Below are 21798 nucleotides of genomic sequence, written 5' to 3'. Positions count from 1 at the left end.
TCAAAGCCTGAAAGGATATTATAAGTCTGCCTTAAAGGCCTTCTCTAATTATCATTTTCTCTCATTTGTTCTGCATTTTCTATCAGAGGGATTTTTTTCCTTATGGAATCCATACACAGTGGCTTCTTGACATTTAGAAAGGGATTTATCTCAAGGCTTGTACAGATTATCAAATTTATTAGCAGATAATACCTTTATGGGATAAAATTTCTCCCATAAAGTGTAATGAAGTAACATTTTCAATAACTGAATGTGAATAACTGAAAAATGTATGTGATTCATTTAGACACTGGATAAGCAGTAACAGCCTCATATATGACAGTAGAGGGGAGTATCAGTGCTGAATTGAACGTAGGATGATTGGCTAGTCTCAATCACTAAATGACCAAAGTGCTTCTTTACACTAATGAAAGCTATTCAAGTTATCTTCTTTGCAAAATTATAGATTACTTAGGTCATAGACCTTTGGGTAATTATGGTTAATTGAAACTCTGAATTTAAAATTTTTGAATGTCATAGGTCTATCATATAAATAACTAAATTAGCTGGGCGTGGTGGCGCACGCCTGTAATCCCAGCACTTTGGGAGGCCGAGGTGGGCGGATCACCTGAGGTCGGTAGTTCAAGACCAGCCTGACTAACATGGAGAAACCCCGTTTCTACTAAAAAATACAAAACTAGCCAGGAGTGGTGGCGCATGCCTGTAAAAGAACTGCTTGAACCTGGGAGGCGGAGGTTGTGGTGAGCTGAGATCATGCCATTGCACTCCAGCCTAGGCAATGAGAGTAAAACTGCCTCAAAAACAACAACAACAACAACCACAAAAATCTACTAAATTAGATCTTTATGTTTATTTACTGTTATAATTTTGAGGAGTCAGTTAATTTATAGTAAATAAAGTTTAGTTTTATAAATTGTGGACAAAAAGGACTAAATTCTGTTTCCATAGAAAATACTGGTAGAGAGGATTGTAGTGAGTTTTAGATAGTTTTTTTTGTTTGTTTTTTTTTTTTTTTTTTGAGACGAAGTCTCACTCTGTCGCCCAGGCTGGAGTGCAGTGGCACAGTCTCGGCTCACTGCAAGCTCCGCCTCCTGGGTTCACACCATTCTCCTGTCTCAGCCTCCCAAGTAGCTGGGACTACAGGCGCCCACCACGACGCCTGGCTAATATTTTGTATGTTTAGTAGAGATGGGGTTTCACCGTGTTAGCCAGGATGGTCTCGATCTCCTGATCTCGTGATCCACCTGCCGTGGCCTCCCAAAGTGCTGGGATCACAGGCGTGAGCCACTGTGCCCGGCCGAGTTTTAGATAGTTTTTAAGGTATGTTAAAAATTTTTCTAAAATTTCCATCACCAATTATAATTTCCTTCTCTTTTTTACTATTTTGATACTTTTATTTATTTTTGTTTGTTTGTTTTTTTGAGACAGAGTTTTGCTCTTGTTGCCCAGGTTGGAGTGCAATGGCGTGATCTCACTCACTGCAACCTTTGCCTCCTGGGTTAAAGCGATTCTCCTGCCTCAGCCTCCTCAGTAGTTAGAATTACAGGCACCTGCCACCATGCCTGCTAATTTTTGTATTTTTAGTAGAGACGGGGTTTCACCATGTTGGCCAGGCTGGTCTCGAACTCCTGACCTCAGGTGATCCTCCCACCTCGGCCTCCCAAAGTTGCTGAGATTACAGGCATGAGCCACCATGCCCAGCCTATTTTGATACTTTTAAATTTCAGCCAAGAGTTTTCCTTCATCTATTCCTTAATACCTCACTTGGTGGCTCTAATAAATAAATGACCTTTCTCCTCTGGGAGATTTCCAGTTTTTTAGTTTGGCACTCTTCATTATATGGGAAATATGGTTATGAAACTATTGTGGGGAATTTTCAAAAAACTTAGTAGATTTTGTTGTCTAAACTTTAATTCTTTGTTTTTCCAACAGTTTATTCAGAATTGAACATGAATTTATTACATATATGTATTTGTATATATATTTGTTTGTTTTCTTTTTTCTTTTTCTTTTTTTTTTTTTTTTTTTTTTTTTTTTGAGATGTAGTCTCATTCTGTCTGCCAGTCTGGAGTGCAGTGGTGCTGTCTCGGCTCACTGCAGCCTCCACCTCCCGGGTTCAAGCGATTCTTCTGCCTCAGCCTCCTGAGTAGCTAAGATTACAGATGGCCACGATGCTCGGCTAATTTTTGTATTTCTAGTAGAGACAGGGTTTCACCATGTTGGCCAGGCTGGTCTCGAACTCCTGACCTCAGTTGATCCACCCACCTTGGCCTCCCAGAGTGCTGGGATTACAGGTGTGAGCCACTGCACCGGGCCATGAATTTATATTTGTTAAACTGACTGTTCTTGGCTTTTTTAAAGCAGTTTATGTAGGCTGCATTTGTAGTTCATTTCTTTGGCTTGCCTTATCCTTTAATTCCAGTTGTCTTCAAATATTTAGATAGAAATCAGTTCTTGAAGCCGGGCGCGGTGACTCAAGCCTGTAATCCCAGCACTTTGGGAGGCTGAGGCGGGCGGATCACGAGGTCAGGAGATTGAGACCATCCTGGCTAACACGGTGAAACCCCGTCTCTACTAAAAACACAAAAAATTAGCCGGGCGTGTTGGCGGGCGCCTGTATTCCCAGCTACTCGGGAGGCTGAGGCAGGAGAATGGCGTGAACCCAGGAGGTGGAGGTTGCGGTGAGCCGAGATCGCGCCACTGCACTCCAGCCTGGGGGACAGAGAGAGACTCCGTCTCAAAAAAAAAAAAAAAAAAAAAAAAAAAAAAAAAAAAAAAAAAGAAATCAGTTCTTGAGATTGACACTGCTATATCTGAATAATAATTAACATGACTGCTGTGTGTGGTTAAATTGGTTGAAATTGATCAAATACTGCATATTCTGCTGTGGTATATTAGTGATACATTAAGATACATAATCTGTGAGCTCAAGAAATAATTATAAAAATAGGGATTTAATTATCTGAAATTAATAGAGTTTATATCTTTTTTTTTTCTTTTTTAAGGTATCTGAGTCCACTGGAGAATTTTTTTTCAAGTCTTCTGAACTTTTTGAGAGTCCAGTATATTTGGAGGAAGCTGCAGATGTACTTTGTATTTTACAAGCAGGTACTGTACTGAGTGCTAAGATGGATTTCATATATAGTTTCTTGTTAAATGATACTGTGTAACTTCTTAGCCTGGTATGCAGTGTTATTTTAGGGATCATATAACAAACATGTTATGTGAGTTTAAGTCAAAAGTGACTAATAGTTGGACAATGATTAAGTAAATTATATTATTTTCATAGTGTGACATATTATGCAGACATTAACATGGTATCTTTGATTTAATGACTTTAATGCTTGTTAATGATTTTGGAAAATGTTTACAATATGTTAAGTGAAAAAAGCGAAGGGCAAAGTGTTAAGTAGAATATATCCCAGTTTTGTTAAAAGTTAAAGCAAGAACAATACCCTTGGTGAATTAAAATAAAATACTTATTTTTTTTTAGAGACAGAGTCTTGCTCTGTTGCTCAGGCTGGAGTACAGTGGCAGGATCGTAGCCCACTGCAGGCTTGAATTCCTGGACTCAAGGGATCCTCCCACTTCAGCCTTCTGAGTAGCTGGGACTACAGGCCTGTGAAAACATTTTCACCTAATGCTAAATGATGAGTTAATGGGTGCAGCAAAACAACATGGCACATGGATACATATGTAACAAACCTGCACATTGTGCACATGTACCCTAAAACCTAAAGTAGAATTAAAAAAAAAAAAAAGAAATCATTTTATATTAACTTTGAATGATGGGATTAGGGCAGATTTTAATTTTCTTCTTTGTACCTTTTTGTATTTTCCAGATTGTATATAATAGGTGTGAACCATAGAAATAAAAGAGGACAGAAAAATGTAAAGAAGGCTGTCGCTCATGCCTGTAATCCCAGCACTTTGGGAGGCCGAGGCAGGAGGATCATTTGAGCTCAAGAGTTCAAGACCAGCCTGGGCAACATAGTGAGACTTTGTCTCTACTAAAATGAAAAAAATTAGCCTGGTGTGGTGGTGTATACCTGTAGTACCAGCTGCATGGGAAGCTGAGGCAGGAGGATGGCTTGAGCCTGGGAGATTGAGGCTGTAGTGAGCCGATTGTGCCATTGCACTCTGTCCAGAGTGAGACCTTGTCTTTTTTTTTTTTTTTTTTGAGATGGAGTCTCACTCTGTCACCCAGGCTGGAGTGCAGTGGCGTGATCTCGGCTCACTGCAACCTCCACCTCTGGGGTTCAAGCGATTCTCCTGCCTTAGCCTCCCGAGTAGCTGGGATTACAGGCATGCGCCACCATGCCCAGCTAATTTTGTATTTTTAGTAGCGATGAGGTTTCACCATGTTGGCCAGGCTGGTCTCAAATTCTTAACCTTGTGATCCGCCTGCCTCAGCTTCCTAAAGTGCTGGGATTATAGGCATAAACCACTGCACCTGGCTGAGACCTTTTCTTTAAAAAAAAAAAAAAGTATAGGCCAGGCGCGGTGGCTCACGCCTGTAATCCCAGCACTTTGGGAGGCCGAGGTGGGTGGATCACCTGAGGTCAGGAGTTTGAGACCAGCCTGGTCAACATGGTGAAACCCTGTCTCTACTAAAAATACAAAAATTAGCCTGGTGCGGTGGCAGGCATCTATAATCCCAGGTACTCGGGCGGCTGAGGCAGGAGAAACGCTTGAACTCCGGAGGCGGAGGTTGCAGTGAGCCGAGATTGCGCCATTGCACTCCAGCCTGGGGGACAAGAGCGAGACTTCGTCGCAAAAAAAAAAAAAAGCAAATAAGATTTTTGTAAAAATAACTCTTTAAACCAGTTCTATAAAATAAAGTTTCCTGTACTGTTGTATGCTGTGCTGTCCAGTGTTCTTTGTGGCTATGGATTACTTGAAATGTGGCTAGTGTGATTGAGGAACTGAACTGTTTTTAAGTATCCTTATGTTGCTAGTGGGTATCCTACTGGACAGCTTAGTTCTAGACTATGAAAAGAAAGTACTTTATTTTAGATGACATTTGTGAAATGTCAAAAGATATTTAATAATACAATGAAATGTCACTTTTGGCTGGGCATGGTGGCTCACGCCTGTAATTCTAGAAGTTAAGGAGGCTGAGGCAGGGGGATTGCTTGAGCCCAGGAGGTTGAGGCTGCAGTGAGCTATAATCACACCACTGCACTCTAGCCTGGGTAACAGAGCAAGACCCTGTCTCAGAGAAAAAAAAAAAAAAAAAAGAAATATCACTCTTTAACACTGGGGCCAGGCATGGTGGCTTATGCTTGTAATCTTAGCACTTTGGGAGGCTGAGGCTGGAGGATCGCTTGAGGCCAAAGTTTGAGACCTACCTGGGCAACACAGTGAGATTCAGTCTCCACAAAATATAAAAAAAATTAGCTGGGTGTGGTGGAGTGCACCTGTTAATAAAGACTAACACTGACTTTGTTTTCTTGTAGAGCTCCCTTCCTTGCTCCCTATAGTTGATGTAGCTGAAGCTTTGCTACATGTTAGAAATGGTGCCTGGTTCTTGTGTCTCTTGGTGGCCAATGTTCCTGATAGTTTTAATGAAGGTAAATATGATTCTAATATGGGATATTGAAAAGATTTGCTTGGACATGTACAGGGCCTATTTTTTTGACCTAAGAAGAAACATTAATGGGATTTCGAGATTTTATCTTTTGAAAGTTTGTTAGTATGTGTTAAGAAATATTGAGTTCACAAATTGTATTGAGTTTAAAGATCAGGCTGGGCGCAGTGGCTCACACCTGTAATCCCAGCACTTTGGGAGGCCGAGGCAGGCAGATCACAAGGTCAGAAGTTTGAGACCAGCCTGGCCAATATGGTGAAACCCCATCTCTACTAAAAATACAAAAATTAGCTGGATGTGGTGGTGGGCGCCTGTAGTCCCAGCTACTGGGGAGGCTGAGGCAGAAGAATCGCTTGAACCTGGGAGGTGGAGGTTGCACTGAGCCAAGATCACGCCACTGCACTCCGACCTGGGTGACAGTGCGAGACTCCGTCTCAAAAAAAAAAAAAAAAAAACCCAAAAAACACCCCCAAGGAACTAGAAGATATAATATCTATAATCAGGGATCGAAGAAGATACATGTATCTGTGAAATATCAAGAGAGCAATATGGGATATGTATAATGAGAAATGCTAGGAATCAGACCTTTGTTTTTTATTTTTTAGCCCTACTGCTGTCAGTTTACAGAGAAGTATAAAGTAGAAATTGAGAAAAATCGACTGCATTTTTTTACCTCTATTTAAAACTTACAGTGATTGAAGGTTGTTGTTGGGGTATGAGTGATATAAAAATAAAAACATTTTGTTGAGCAAGGTAGTTTGTGAATTAGGAGCCTGGGAGGAAAAAGCACTGCAGTTATAATTCCTGATTTTGTCACTCACTTATTGTGTGAGCTCTATCAAAATACTTCTCATCTGGCTGGGCACGGTGGCTCGTGCCTGTAATCCCAGCACTTGGGGAGGCCGAGATGGGTGCATCATTTCAGGCCAGGAGTTCGAGACCAGCCTGGCCAACATAGTGAAACCCCGTCTCTACTAAAAATACAAAAATTAGCTGGGCGTGGTGGTGGATGCCTGTAATCTCAGCTACTCAGGAGGCTGAGACAGGAGAATTGCTTCAATCTGTGAGGTGGAAGTTGCAGCGAGCCGATATGTGCCACTGCACTCCAGCCTGGGCAACAGAGTGAGACTGTGTCTTAAACAAACAAACAAACAAACCAAAATACTTCTCATCTGTAAAATGGAGATATTGATAGTGTAATAGTTCCCTGACTTTTTTAAGAGATTTATTGAATACCAAATGACATGTAAAAGCTCTTTGTAAACTGTGTCATTGCCGATTTTTTGTCAACTTGTTCTATCAATTACTGAGAGAGGAGTTTTGATGTCTCCAGACGTAATTGTGGATTTGCCTGTTTCTTCTTTTTGTTCTGTCAGTTTTTCCTTCATGTATTTCAAAGCTCTTTTGTTGGGTTTATATGCATTTAGGATGATTATATCTTTATGATGAATTGAGCCTTTTTTCATTATAAAATATACTTTTTTCCCCAAGTCAAATTTGATTTCTTTATTCTTAGTTTTCACATTTATAGTTATATCCCCCTTTCTAAACATTATTTACATATTATTCAATTTGTCGTCACCTTTGTTTTAATTTTTCTTTTTAAAAAAATTCCAAGTTTTATTTTAGATTCAGGGGGCTACATGTGCAGGTTTGTTACATGGGTATATTGTATGACACTGAGGTTTGGAGTTTGAATGATCCCGTCACCTAGGTTATGAGCATAGTACCCAATAGGTAGTTTCTCAGCTCTTGTCCCCTTTCTTCCTCCCCACTGGTAGTCCCAGTGTCCATTGTTCCCACCTTTATGTCCATGTGTACCCAGTGTTTAGCTCCCACTTATAGTGAGAACATGTGGTATTTGGTTTTCTGTTTCTGTGTTAATTTGCCTAGGATGGGATGACTTCCATCTTCATCCTTGTTGCAGCAAAGGACATGATTTCATTCTTTTTAATGGCTGCATAGTATTTCATGGTATATATGTACATTTTATTTAATCCACTGTTGATGGGCACCTGGGTTGATTCCATGTCTTTGCTATTGTGAATAGTATTGGGATGAACATACAAGCGCATGTGTCTTTGGTAGAACAATTTGTTGTCCTTTGAGTATATATCCAGCAGTGAGATTGCTGGGTCGAATGGTAGTTCTGTTTTAAGTTCTTCGAGAAATCTCCAAACTGCTTTCCACAGTGGCTGAACTAATTTACATTCCCACCAGCAATGTGTAAGTGTTCTCTTTTCTCCACAGCCTCGCTAGCACCTATTATTTTTTGACTTTTTTATAGCCGTTGTCACTGGTGTGAGATGGCATTTCATGATTGTTCTGATTTGTGTTTCTCTGATGATTAGTGATATGGAGCATTTTTTTCATGTTTTTTGGTTGCTTGTATGTCTTCTTTTGAGAAGTATCTGTTCGTGTTCTTTCCTCACTTTTAATGGGGTGGTTTTTTGCTTGTTGAATTGTTTATGTCCTTATAGATTCTGTATATTAGGCCTTTGTCAGATGCATTTTTGTCAATGTTTTCTTCCATTCTGTAGATTGTTTGCTCTGTTGATAGTTTCTTTTCCGTGCAGAATATCTTTAATTTAAATAGGTCACACTTGTCAATTTTTGTTTTCATTGCAATTGCTTTTGAGGACTTGGTTATAAATTCTTTGCCAAGGCCAGTGTCCAGAATGGTATTTCCTAGTGTTTCTTCTAGGATTTTTATAGTTTGAGGTTTTACATCTAAATCTTTAATTCAACTTGAGTTAATTTTTGTATATGATAAAAGATAGGGTCTGGTTTCATTCTTCTGCATATGGCTAGCGAGCTATCCCAACACCATTTGTTAAATAGGGAGTCCTTTCCCTGTCATTTATTTTTGTCAGCTTTGTTGAAGATCAGATGATTGTAGGTGTGTGGCTTTATTTCTGGGTTTTTTATTCTGTTGCATTGGTCTATGTGTCTGTTTATTTTTATTATTATTTTTATTTATTTATTTTTTGAGACAGAGTCTCACTCTGTTACTCAGACTGGAGTGCAGGGGCGCGATCTTGGCTCACTGCAGCTCGGCCTGCCGGGTTCACGCCATTCTTCTGCCTCAGCCTCCTGAGTAGCTGGGACTACAGGCACCCGCCACCACGCCTGGCTAATTTTTTGTATTTTTAGTAGAGATGGGGTTTCACTGTGTTAGCCAGGATGGTCTCGATCTCCTGACCTCGTGATCTGCCCGCCTCAGCCTACCAAAGTGCTGGGATTACAGGCATGAGCCACCGTGCCCGGCCTGTGTGTCTGTTTTTATACCAGTGCCATGTTGTTTTGGTTACTGTAGCCCTGTAGTATAGTTTGAAGTTAGATAATGTGATGCTTCTGGCTTTGTTCTTTTTGTTAGGATTGCTTTGGCTATTCAGGCTCTTTTTCGCTGTGTGAACTTTAGTATCCTAAAGTTTCTAATTTTGTGGAAAATCATGTTGGTAGTTTGATATGAAGAGTGTTGAATCTGTAAATTGCTTTGGGCAATATGGCCATTTTAAAGATAATGATTCTTCCAATCCATGAGCCTGGAATGTTTTTCCATTCGTTTGTGTCTTATATGATTTCTTTCTTTTTTTTGAGATGGAGTCTTGCTCTGTTGCCCAGGCTGGAGTGCAGTGACGCAATCTTGGCTTACCGCAAGCTCTGCCTCCTGGGTTCAGCCATTCTCTTGCCTCAGCCTCCCGAGTAGCTGGGACTACAGGTGCCCTCCACCATGCCCAGCTAATTTTTTGTATATACATATATATTTTAATAGAGACGGGGTTTCACTGTGTTAGCCAGGATGGTCTTGATCTCCTGACCTCATGATCCACCTGTCTCGGCCTCCCAAAGTTCTGGGATTGCAGGCGTGAGCCACTGTGCCCAGCCTTTTTTTTTTTTTTTTGAGATTGAGTTTTACTCTGTTTCCCAGGCTGGAGTGCAGTGGTGCAATCTCAGCTCACTGCAGCCTCTGCCTCCTGGATTTAAGCGATTCTCCTACATCAGCCTCCCAAGTACATGGGATTACAGGCATGGGCCACCACGCCCAGCTTATTTATTTATTTATTTTTTTGAGACGGAGTCTCACTCTGTCACCCAGGCTGGAGTGCAGTGGAGTGATCTCGGCTCACTGCAACGTCTGCCTCCCGGATTCAAGCAATTCTCCTGCCTCAGCCTCCCAAGTAGCTGGGACTACAGGTGCCCGCTACCACACCTGGCTAATTTTTTGTGTTTTTAGTAGAGACGGGGTTTCACTGTGTTAGCAAGAATGGTCTTGATCTCCTGACCTTGTGAACCGCCTGCCTTGGCCTCCCAAAGTGCTGGGATTATAGGCGTGAGCCACCGTGCCCGGCTAAATTTTGTATTTTTAGTAGAGACGGAGTTTCACCATGTTGGCCAGGCTGGTCTTGAACTCCTGACCTCAAGTGATCTGTCCGCCTTGGCCTTCCAAGTGCTGGGATTACAGGCATGAGCCACTGTGCTTGGCCTCTTTGTAGAGATTTTTAACCTCCAAAATACGCTTTTTTTTTTTTTTTTTGAGATAGTGTCTCGCTCTGTCACGCAGGCTGGAGTGCAGTGGTGTGGTCATGATTCACTGCAGCATTGATCTCCCCAGACTCAAGTGATCCTTCTGCCTCAGCCTCTTGAGTGGGTGAGGCTACTAGCACGTACCACTGGGCCCAGCTAATTTTTTTTTTTTTTTTTTTTGAGACGGAGTCTCGCTCTGTCGCCCAGGTTGGAATGCAGTGGCACAATCTCGGCTCACTGCAAGCTCCGCCTCCTGGGTTCATGGCATTCTCCCGCTTCAGCCTCCCGAGTAGCTGGGACTACAGGCGCCTGCCACCACGCCTGGCTAATTTTTTTGTATTTTTAGTAGAGACGGGGTTTTACCGTGTTAGCCAGGATGGTCTGGATCTCCTGACCTCGTGATGCACCCTCCTCGGCCTCCCAAAGTGCTGGGATTACAGGTGTGAGCTACTGCACCTGGCGCGCCTAGCTAATTTTTTGTATTTTTGTGGATATGGGGTTTCACCGTGTTACCCATGCTGGTCTCAGACTCCTGGGCTAAAGTGGTCCGCCTGCCTCAACCTCCCAAAGTGCTGGGATTACAGGCGTGACAAAATAGACTTCTTTATTGCTGATAATATTCCTTCTTTTCAAGTCTACTTTGTCTGAATAATACAGCCATGTCATCTTTGTTATAATTAGTTTTTCCATGGTGTATGTATTTCTTCATCTCTTTAATCTGTCCATATCTTAAGGTCGATTTCTTGTGGACAGGTATAATTCGGGCTTGATTTTTTTAATCTAGTGGCAGTCTCTGTCTTTTAATTGGAGTGTTTAGACTGTATACATAGACCATTTAAATGTGATTATTATAGTGGTTAGGTTTAAATCCTCTTGTTATTTGTTTTCTATTTATTTTCTTTTTCCTCTTGTACTTTGTGCCATTGTTGTCACTTTACTTTTACATGAATTATAAACCTTAGAGCAAATTGTTATTACTTTTGTTTTAAACAGTTAATTATATTTTAAAGACTAAAAATATAGAGGAAAATACTATTTATCCACATATTTACCATTTTTGGTGCTCTTAATTCCTTTCTGTAGTTCCATATTTCCATCTGGTATAATTTCCCCTTAACTTGAAGAATTTCCCTTATTTTTTGTAGGGTGGGTTTGTTGGCAACAAATTTTACCAGCTTTTTTGGTCTGGAAAAATATATTTTCAAAGGGTATAAAATTTTAGGTTGACATAATCTTTTAGCTATTTAAAGATGTCATTCTGGCTGGGTGTGTGGCTCACACCTATAATCCCAGCACTTTGGGAGGCCAAAACAGGAGGATTGTTTGAAGCCAGGAGTTTGAGACTAGTTTGGTGGCAAAGCAAAAAAGCAAAATCCCATCTCTAGGAAAAAAGAAAACAAAAAACAAAGATGTCATTCTCTTTTCTGCAGTAAATTTTATCTTTGTTCTTCTGTAAAGTTTCTTTTTCCCTCTAGCTACTTTTTTTTTTCTTTAATTTTTTTTTTTTTTTTTTTTTTTTTTTTTTTAGACGGAGTCTCGCTCTGTCGCCCAGGCTGGAGTGCAGTGGCGCAATCTCGGCTCACTGCAAGCTCCGCCTCCTGGGTTCACGCCATTCTCCTGCCTCAGCCTCTCCAAGTAGCTGGGACTACAGGCGCCCACCACCACGCCCGGCTAATTTTTTGTATTTTTAGTAGAGACGGGGTTTCACCGTGGTCTCAATCTCCTGACCTCGTGATCCGCCCGCCTCGGCCTCCCAAAGTGCTGGGATTACAAGCGTGAGCCACCGCGCCCGGCCTTTTCTTTAATTTCTTCTGGCTCCTCTTTTTTTTTTTTTTTTTTTGGGAGACGGAGTCTTGCTCTGTCGCCCAGGCTGGAGTGCAGTGGCATGAGCTTGGCTCACTGCAACCTCCACCTCCCCTGGGGTTAAAGCAATTCTCCTGCCTCAGCCTTCTGGGTAGCTGGGACTATAGGCATGTGCCCCCATGCCTGGCTAATTTTTGTATTTTTAATAGAGATGGGGTTTCACTATGTTGGCTAGGCTGATCTTGAACTCCTGACCACAGGTGATGCGCCCATCCTCTGCTCTAGTTACTTTTTCTCTTTTTTGGAGATAGAGTCTTGCTCTGTCACCCAGGCTGAAGTGCAGTGGTGTGATCTTGGCTCACCGCAACTTCCACCTCCCGGGTTCAAGCGATTCTCCTGCCTCAGCCTCCTGAGCAGCTGGGACTATAGGTGCGCATTACCACGCCCAGCTAATTTTTATATTTTTAGTAGAGACAGGGTTTCACCATATTGGCCAGCCTGGTCTCCAGCCCTTGACCTCGTGATCCACCCACCTTAGCCTCCCAAAGTGCTGGGATTACAGGCGTGAGCCACTGCGCCCGGCCCTGGTTACTTTTAAGATTTTCTTTTTATTACTGGTTTCAGAAAGTTGATGTATGATGTTTCTTGGTATGACTTTCTTTGCATTTGTCCCACTTAGGGCTCATTGAACTGGGTTAGAGTTTTCATTTAACTTGGGAAAACTTCTTCAAATTAATTAATTTATTTATTTATTGGAGACGGAGTTTCGCTCTTGTCACCCCAGGCTGGAGTGTAATGATGCGATCTCGGCTCACTGCAACCTCCACCTCCTGGTTCAAGCGATTCTCCTGCCTCAGCCTTCTGAGTAGCTCGGATTACAGGTGCCCGCCACCGTGCCCAGCTAATTTTTATATTTTTAGTAGAGATGGGGTTTCACCGTATTGGCCAGCCTAGTCTCGAACTCCTGACTTCAGGCGACCCACCCCCCACCCCCCACCTTGGCCTCTCAGAGTTCTGGGATTACGGGTGTGAGCCACTGCCCTTGGCCCTCAAATGTATTTTTGTCGTGTACTTTCTTTGTTTCTCTGGGACCGTAATTGCAAGTGTGTTTGAATGTGTAATATTGTCCCAGAGTTTACTATTCTTTTTTAAGTCTCTTTTCATTTTTTGCTTCATTTTGGCCAATTTCTGTTGTTGTGCTTTCAAATACCCTGATCCTTTTCTTCTGTCGTGTCAAATCTTCATAAACAATTAATTCTGAAGGCTGAAGAAGATGGTTTCTATCATGTTAGTTTGTAGGGGCCTGATAAAAAATGGAGAACGACAAGATGAAGAAAGTCTTGGAGGAAGGCGCAGGACAGATGCCTTACGCTTCTTGTGTAAAATGAATCCTTCTCAGGCCCTTAAGGTCCGAGGCATGGTGGTAAGTGATCCTGTGTTTTATTAGACAAAGGCCTCTATATTAGGTCCAAGAACTCTTCTCAAGATGGTTTTAGAGTCCTGTAGAGGTTGGGAATTTTATTTATATACCGAATATGTTACCTTCCTCTCTGGGTTTTGATGTTTTGTAGGATTTCTTCCTCTAAACTTTAGATACTTTAGATTTGGAAGCATCCTTGCCCTTTTTGCTTATGATACTGAATTCAGTTTGTTTTCTTTTCTGTGCTAGGTGGAAGAATGTCACTTGCCAGGCCTTGGTGTGGCTTTGACATTGGATCATACTAAAAATGAAGCTTGTGAGGATGGAGTGAGTGACTTGGTTTGTTTTGTAAGTGGTTTGCTTCTTGGAACAAATGCGAAAGTCCGGACTTGGTTTGGAACTTTTATCCGAAATGGACAGCAGGTGAGGGTTAAATATCTGTATAGGCTAAGGATCAGAATACTTTAGCAGCTGCTAAAAGAGAAGGAAACATTTTTTGAATGATGTCATTAGACAAGTGGTTCTCATACTTTCTAGTTTCAGGGACCTCCTTATATTTTAAAAAATCACTAAGGATACCAAAGAGCTTTTGTTTATGTGACTTTTTTCTGTTGATACTTACCATATTAGAAATTAACACTTAAATATTTGAAATATTTATTTAGTTCTTTTAAAAATAGGAACAGCTGGTGTGTTGGCATGTGCCTATAGTCCCAGCTACTTAGGAGGCTGAAGCAGGAAGATTGCTTGAGCCAGGGGGTTCTAGGGTATAGTGTGTGATAATTGTGCCTGTGAATAGCGACCGTATTTTAGCCTGGGCAACATAGCGAGACCTCATCTCTAAAAAAACCCAAAACCAAACAACAATAACCCTATTAAATGTGAACATAACATATTTTAAATGAAAGCTAACTGTGTTTTCCCAAACAAAATTTAATGAGAAGAATGATAGTTTTATTTTATTATGTTTTTTTCAAATATCTTCAATGTCTGGCTTGATAGAAGCCTTTGGAAACTGCACTGTACCCTTGTGAGTGAATGAGAAAGAAAAAGACAGATAATGTCTTGAGTATTATTAACACCTTTCCGGACCCCCTGAAAGAATATATCTCCAGGGTTCTGGGCCAGACTCATGAGAACTGGTGCATTAGGTCACTGAAATAAGTTATTATATTTTTAAATTTTAATACATATGTGTATATATGTTTTTATTATGGTAAAATATATGTAAAATTTTGCCGTTTAATCATTTTTAAGTATATAATTCAGTGGCATTAAGTATATTTACAGTGTGCAACCATTATCACTCTTCGTTTCTTTTTTTTTTTTTTTTTTGAGACGGAGTCTCACTCTGTCGCCCAGGCTGGAGTGCAATGGCGCAATCTTGGCTCACTGCAAGCTCTACCTCCTGGGTTCGAGGATTCTCCTGAGTAGTTGGGATTACAGGCGCCCACCACCATGCTTGGCTGCTTTTATTTTGAGTAGAGACTGGGTTTCACCATGTTGGTCAGGCTGGTCTAGAACTCCTGACCTCAGGTGATCCACCCACCTGGGCCTCCCAAAGTACTGGGATTACAAGCATGAGCCACCACCGGGCCTGGCCCATTTCCAGAACTTTTTCATCACCCCAAACAGAAACTCTATACCCATTAAATAACTCCCCATTCCCCCTATCATCCCATCCTCTGGTAACCTCTACTCAACTTTCTGTCTCTATGAATTTACCCTTTCTGGCTACCTCAAGTAAATGGAATTACATAGTATTTCTCCTTTTGTATCTTGCTTATTTCACTTAGCATAATGTTTTCAATGTTCATCTATGTTGTAACATGTGTCAGGATTTCCTTTTTAAAGGCTGAATAATATTCCATTGTGAACTTAGAGTAGAACTACAATTCCGTCCAGCAATCCTACTGCTGGGTAGAGAAATCATTATATAAAAAATGTACCTACACTTGTATGTTTATTGCAGCACTATTCACAGTGGCAATGTTATGGAATCAACCTAAGCGTCTGTCAACGGATGGTTGCTTAAAGAAAATGTGATATATATATATATATATATATATATATATATATATATATATACCCCCACACACACACACGTATATATGTATACACACACACACACACACACACACACACACCATGGAATACAACTCAACCATAAAAAAGAATAAAATAATGTCTGACAGTAACATGGATGGAACTGGAGGCCATTATCTTAAGTGAAATAACAGAGAAACAAAGTCAAATATTGCATATTCTCACTTATGAGTGGGTGTTAATCATGTGTACGCATGGCCATAAGCGAGTGGGATAATACACATCATAGACTCCAAATGATGGGAGGGTGGGAAGGGGGTGAGGGTTGAGAAGTTACCTATATTGGGTACAGGGTATACTATCAGGGTGATGGCTACACCAACAGCCTAGATTTCTATGCAATAGATTCGTGTAACAAAACTGCACTTGTACCCCCTAAATCTATAAAAATAAAAAGTAAGGGCTGGGTGTGGTGGCTTACGCCTGTAATCCCAGCACTTTGGGAGGCTGAGGCGGGTGGATCACAAGGTCAAGAGAGCGAGACCATCCTTACCAACATGGTGAAACCCTGTCTCTACTAAAAATACAGAAATTAGCTGGGCATGATGTGCGTGCCTGTAGTCCCAGCTACTCTGGAGGCTGAGGCAGGAGAATCGCTTGAACGTGGGAGGCAGAGGTTGCAGTGAGCCGAGATCACGCCACTGCACTCCAGCCTGGTGACAGAGCCCGACTCGGTCTCAAAAAAAAGAAAAACAATATTCCATTGTATGTACATACCACATTTTATTTTATACATTCACCTGCTTATGCATATGTATTTTGCAGCAGTTATTAACTTGCAAAATATTTTAATTTTTCAAAAACTAATTTATATTAACTATGTGAATAGAGTTCCTATGAAGGAGTTAATGCAGATTGCGATTTAACTTGTTGAGGTCACTTAGCTAGACAACATGTATACTGCTTAGATCCTGTAGTCTATTTTTTAAGCTACTGAATCACAGTTTTTTAAAATATTCAAGTTCTACTTTATAGCCCGTTTGAAAACTGATTTTAAGCTCTGCTTTTTAAAACAAAGTTAACATTTATTTATTGGATGCTTCATATATGTCAGGTACTGCATTAAGCACTTGGCATGCTCATCTTGTTTGTAGTTGTCCTTTGTATGCAATAAACCTTTATTCTTTGAACTTACTGTTATTATTAAAGCAGGTCTATCTTATTTTACTTAGAGACACTCAAAAGATAATAATTAACATTTGCCTAGCCCTGTATAGTTTAGAACTGCTTTCATACGTGTATTATCTTTGTTCATTCGTCTACTTAACAGACTTTGAGTGCTTGCTGTATGTTAGGCACAATGTTAGACTGTGCAGAGCGAGAGATGACTAAGACGTTGTCCCTGCCTGAAGAACTGTAGAGGTTATAGAATTGTAAACTCTTTTGTTTTTTTTGAGACACTCTGTTGCCCAGGCTGGAGTGCAGTGGTGTGATCTTGACTCATTGTAACCTCCGCCTCCTGGGTTCAAGCAATTCTTGTGCTTCAGCCTCCCAAGTAGCTGGGATTACAGGCATGCGCCACCACACCCAGCTAATTTTTATATTTTTAGTAGAGATGGGGTTTCACCATGTTGGCCAGGCTGGTCTGGAACTCCTGACCTCAAGTGATCTGCCCGCCTTGGCCTCCCAAAGTGCTGGGACTACAGGCATGAACCACTGCATCAGGCCAAGAATTGTAAACTCTTAATTATAGGAGTTCTATAAGGTAAATATTGTTGATAAAATATTTCCTTGTCATTAAGGAAATTGGGGTTCAGAGAGGCTAACCAATGTACCTAAAGGTATATAATCGTCTAATAGTAGAGCTGGCATTTAAACCCCAAGAACTTGGGTCTTCAAAATCTGAGCATTTTCTCCTATACCACGTATCACTTTGTTAGTCCTTATGTATTTGAAAGTACTATTTAAATAATATTCCACAATTCAAATTGTCACTGATTTAGTTTTTCCTCTGCAACCAATCCAGATTATGGTGAATATTCATTCTTCAGACAAACTAGTGGATTTTGAGTTTGCTTGATTGGTTAAAATGAGATTCTGTAGTCACGACAATCTCTTCAAATAGGCCAAGTTGAAAGTGTTTAAGTGGGGAGCTGTGTTTTAGCTCACTTTTAGCTTAGTAAATGCTTCATGCTTTCTTCCTTTTGTGATCCATATTTCTTTCAGAGAAAAAGAGAGACCAGCAGTTCTGTCCTTTGGCAGATGAGAAGGCAGCTTCTTCTGGAGTTGATGGGTATTCTTCCCACAGTAAGAAGCACCCGAATTGTGGAAGAAGCTGATGTGGACATGGAGCCCAATGTGTCTGTGTATTCAGGGCTGAAAGAAGAGCATGTTGTGAAAGCCAGTGCACTCTTACGTCTGTACTGTGCTTTGATGGGGATCGCTGGACTCAAGTATTCAATATTTTGATATTTTACCTTTTTGTCATTTTACCTTCTTCTTTCTATTCTCAAGAAAGTGAGCCAAAGGCCTTTTATTCAGAGGATTAAAGTTTTCTGTTGGACTCAGGTAGTGGGCTGGCCTGTAAGAAGAATGAAATCCTGAGGCCAAGAATTCCTAGCAGAGATGTATTCATCTATTTTATTCTGATTGTAAACAGAACTATATAAATATGGGAGGAGCCAGAGCAGTTTATCAATTTCCAATCACAGTTTAAAGAAACCTGTGATTTCAACACAGCTTGACAAAACTATAGTGAATGATCTGTGAGTGATCTTTTACCATTGACTAGTTGAAGTAAATCTCTCCTTTGTTTCCTTTTACAGCTGATATCATAAATAATTGTTTAAAATTAATATGATGTGATTAATAAGTACAGTGTTTTCTTTTTTTTTTTTTTTTTTTTTGAGATGGAATCTCCATCTGTCGCCCAGGCTGGAGTGCAGTGGCGTGATCTCGGCTCACTGTAACCTCTGCCTCCCGGATTCAAGCGATTCTCCTGCCTCACCACACCCAGCTAATTTTTTTTTTTTTTTTTTTGTATTTTTTTAGTAGAGACGGGGTTTCACCATGTTGGCCAGGCTTGTCTCGAACTCCTTACCTCAGGTGTTCCGCCTGCCTCAGCCTCCCAAAGTGCTGGGATTACAGGCATGAGCCACTGTGCCTGGCCAGTACAATGTTTCTTGGTCACCATACAAAATCCTTTTGAATAATGTTCTTAATAATTGTACATACAGTCCTCATTTGCATGTCTCCAATATGCATGAGTTTCAGTTACACCAGTTTATTTAAATAATGCTGGTCTCTCAACACAGTTGACATTTCAGTTGCCATGATACATTAACCAAATAATTGTATAGAGTTTGTGAGCTCCTCAGGCCGCGTATCACTAAGTAAATAACAGATGTACATCATGATTAGTGACCAACGGCCTCACTTCTTTCAAAGTCTGTCGGTGGCTGCTTACTGCACACCTGTTATTTAATTCATGTACATATAGCAGAGGAGGTAGTTGTAAAAGTTGAATATCTCTTATCTGAAATGCTTGAGACCAGAAGTGTTTGGGATTTTAGAACTTTTCAGATTTTGGAATGTTTATATTATATTTACCGATTTAGCATCCCTAATTCAGAAATTCAAAATCCTTAATGCTCCAGTGAGCATTTCCTTTGAGCTCATTATCTCATATTGGCACTCAGAATGTTTTGGAGTTTGGGGGCATTTCAGATTTTAGATTTTTTGGATTGGGGTTACTAAACCTGTATTGCTTCCTTTCTCTCCCTAATAAACTCATGTTCCAAAACATGGAAACAGTTTTTGGAACATTATATTCCAAAAACAGATAATTGGAAGAGGCAGTTGGCCAATAAAGATGAAAGCATAGTCCAGGCGCGGTGGCTCACGCCTGTAATCCCAGCACTTTGGGGGGCCAAGGCGGACTGATCACCTGAGGTTGGGAGTTTGAGACCAGCCTGACCAACATGGAGAAACCCTGTCTCTACTAAAAATACGAAATTAGCTGGCTGTGGTGGCACATGCCTGTAATCCCAGCTACTTGGGAGGCTGAGGCAGGAGAATCACTTGAACCCAGGAGGTGGAGGTTGTAGTGAGCTGAGATTGTACCATTGCAGTCCGGCCTGGGCAATAAGAGTGAAACTCCATCTCTACAAAAACAAAAAACATAAAAAAAAGAAGGAGGCAAAGGCTGTTTAAACTACTCTTGATAAAGTCTTTACGAAGAAATAAACTTTAAGGCCGGGCATGGTGGCTCACACCTGTAATCCAAGCACTCTGGGAGGCCGAGGCTTGCGGATCAGTGAGGTCAGGAGTTCGAGGCCAACCTGTTCAAGATGGTGAAACCCTCTCTCTACTAAAAATACAAAAATTAGCTGGGAATGGTGGCGTGTGCCTGTAGTCCCAGCTACTCAGGAGTTTGAGGCAGGAGAATTGCTGGAACTCAGGAGGTAGAGGTTGCAGTGAGCTGAGATTATGCCACTGCATTCCAGTGTGGGCGACAGGGCAAGACTCTGTCTGAAAAAAAGGAAAGAAAACAGTTTAATTCCCAGTGTTTCTAATATTTTCAATTAGAGTACTGTAAAAATATTAGTTTTACCATTTAAAAAAAAATTCCTGGCTGGGTACAGTGACTCACACCTGTAATCCCAGCGTTTTAGGAGACCAAGGGAGGTGGATTTTTTGAGCCCAGGAGTCTGAGACCAGCCTGAGGAACATGGCAAAACCCTGTCTCTACTAAAAAAAATAAGCTGGGCACGGTGGCGCACACCTGTGGTCCTAGCTACATGAGGACTGAGGTAGGAGGATTACCTGAGCCTGGAAGGTCAAAGCTGAAGTGAGCTCTGATCCCGCCACTATACTGCAGCCTGGGCAACGGAGCAAGACCTTGTCTCAAAAAAAAAAAAAAAAAAAAATTCCTTGTGCATTATAATCAACAGAGTTTTTAATGTTTTGACAAAAATTTTAAAGGCTACAGTACAACCATACTTTTCACCATTGATTATTAAGATCGTGTTGCATGATTTCAGCTTGCATGGTCATTTTTATGGTCTCACACTACAGGGCAAAGGGAGGACCTGCCTGTATTTGTGTCCACAGTAAAACACTATAGTTGTAATTTCTCAACAGTTTTGCATTTGACAACTTGAGATGTTAAAGATTTTATAAATAGCAAGGTATCATTATAAAGTTTAAAATTTGTAACTAAAAGGTTAAAAATTCACTTTTTCTTCTTCTTTCCAACTAAAAATGTAAAGCCTAATGATGTATTCCTTTTTAGACCAACTGAAGAAGAAGCTGAGCAATTATTGCAGTTGATGACGAGCCGTCCGCCTGCTACGCCAGCTGGGGTTCGCTTTGTTTCGCTTTCCTTTTGTATGCTACTGGCCTTTTCTACACTTGTCAGGTACCTAACTATATAAGTTGCTCCATTTTCTCAAGGTTTACTTTTATTTACTCAATAAAATTGTATAGCATTAGATCAGAGCTTTCCACAAAAGCTGGTCTATGTATGGACAGTTGTAGTTTTTTTTTTTTTTTTTTTTTAAATTTTTAAGAGAAGGGGTCTAGCTTTGTTGCCCAGGCTGGAGTACAGTGGCTGTTCATGGGTATGATCATAGCATAGTGCAGCCTTGAACTCCTGGCCTCAAGTAATCCTCCTGACTCAGCCTCCCAAGTAGCCGGGACTACAGGTGTATGCCACTGGCCCAGCTTATTTGTATTTTTTTAAAATAGGGGTATCAGTAGCATCTGATTCATTTTATTTATCTTATATATGTACATTGTTTAAAGAAGTCAAAATAGTTCTTCAGGATTTGTTAAGGCAAATAGCAGTCCTTCCTTGCTTCTGTCCTTCCTATTTCACCTTTCTTAGAGGCAATGTCTTTCAATTCTTTTAGCTGTTTATTTTGTGTTTTACTGCTACATCTGTAATAATATGTTTGTTATTTTTTTTTTATTCTTGCTTTTAGGTATTTTTTATTGAGTTCCCAGTATGAAAGATGAGAAATTAGTTCTCTGTCTTTTTTCTCCCTGTCCTAAACACATCCATACATGTCCTTCCTATCCTCTCATTCTCCTAGTATGGTTATAATTTAGATTAGATCAATATATAGTTGTTATGATTATGTAAGCACTACTGAGAACTCAACCATGCAGTATATAATTATTTTTTACTTCCTTGTAAAACTTGGTTTCTTTTGGATTAATATTTATCCTGTGTTTTTGTTTTTTGCTTTTAACTTTCTTGGTGTTGTGTGTACCATTCATGTAACCTCAAACTCTCTGCCAGCCTAAATCTTCCCTCCAGATGTTTTGACTCATTAGACAGTCTGTGAGTTTCATCTTCTTGAGATTTCTTCAGGAGCATTTTGGTCTGGAATGGTTACCAGCTATACCT

The 21798-nt window shown here is 40.6% G+C and overlaps 1 protein-coding gene across 3 annotated transcripts in view; it reads left to right on the top strand.

The window, feature by feature from the left end:
* Positions 1 to 21798, top strand: part of INTS2 (integrator complex subunit 2) — a 63776-nt gene that overhangs the window by 3786 nt on the left and 38192 nt on the right. For all 3 annotated transcript variants that reach the window (XM_030827733.1, XM_030827734.1, XM_030827735.1), the window contains exons 4-9: positions 3006 to 3108; positions 5460 to 5573; positions 13213 to 13343; positions 13590 to 13763; positions 17613 to 17839; positions 20680 to 20805. In XM_030827733.1, the coding sequence (XP_030683593.1) occupies positions 3006 to 3108; positions 5460 to 5573; positions 13213 to 13343; positions 13590 to 13763; positions 17613 to 17839; positions 20680 to 20805 (875 nt within the window). The remainder of the gene's footprint in view (positions 1 to 3005; positions 3109 to 5459; positions 5574 to 13212; positions 13344 to 13589; positions 13764 to 17612; positions 17840 to 20679; positions 20806 to 21798) is intronic.

Source organism: Nomascus leucogenys, chromosome 14, assembly GCF_006542625.1.
Source record: "Nomascus leucogenys isolate Asia chromosome 14, Asia_NLE_v1, whole genome shotgun sequence".
NCBI lineage: Eukaryota > Metazoa > Chordata > Mammalia > Primates > Hylobatidae > Nomascus > Nomascus leucogenys.
Note: the sequence above shows the minus strand (reverse complement) of the source record. Positions and strands in the feature narration are given on the sequence as shown.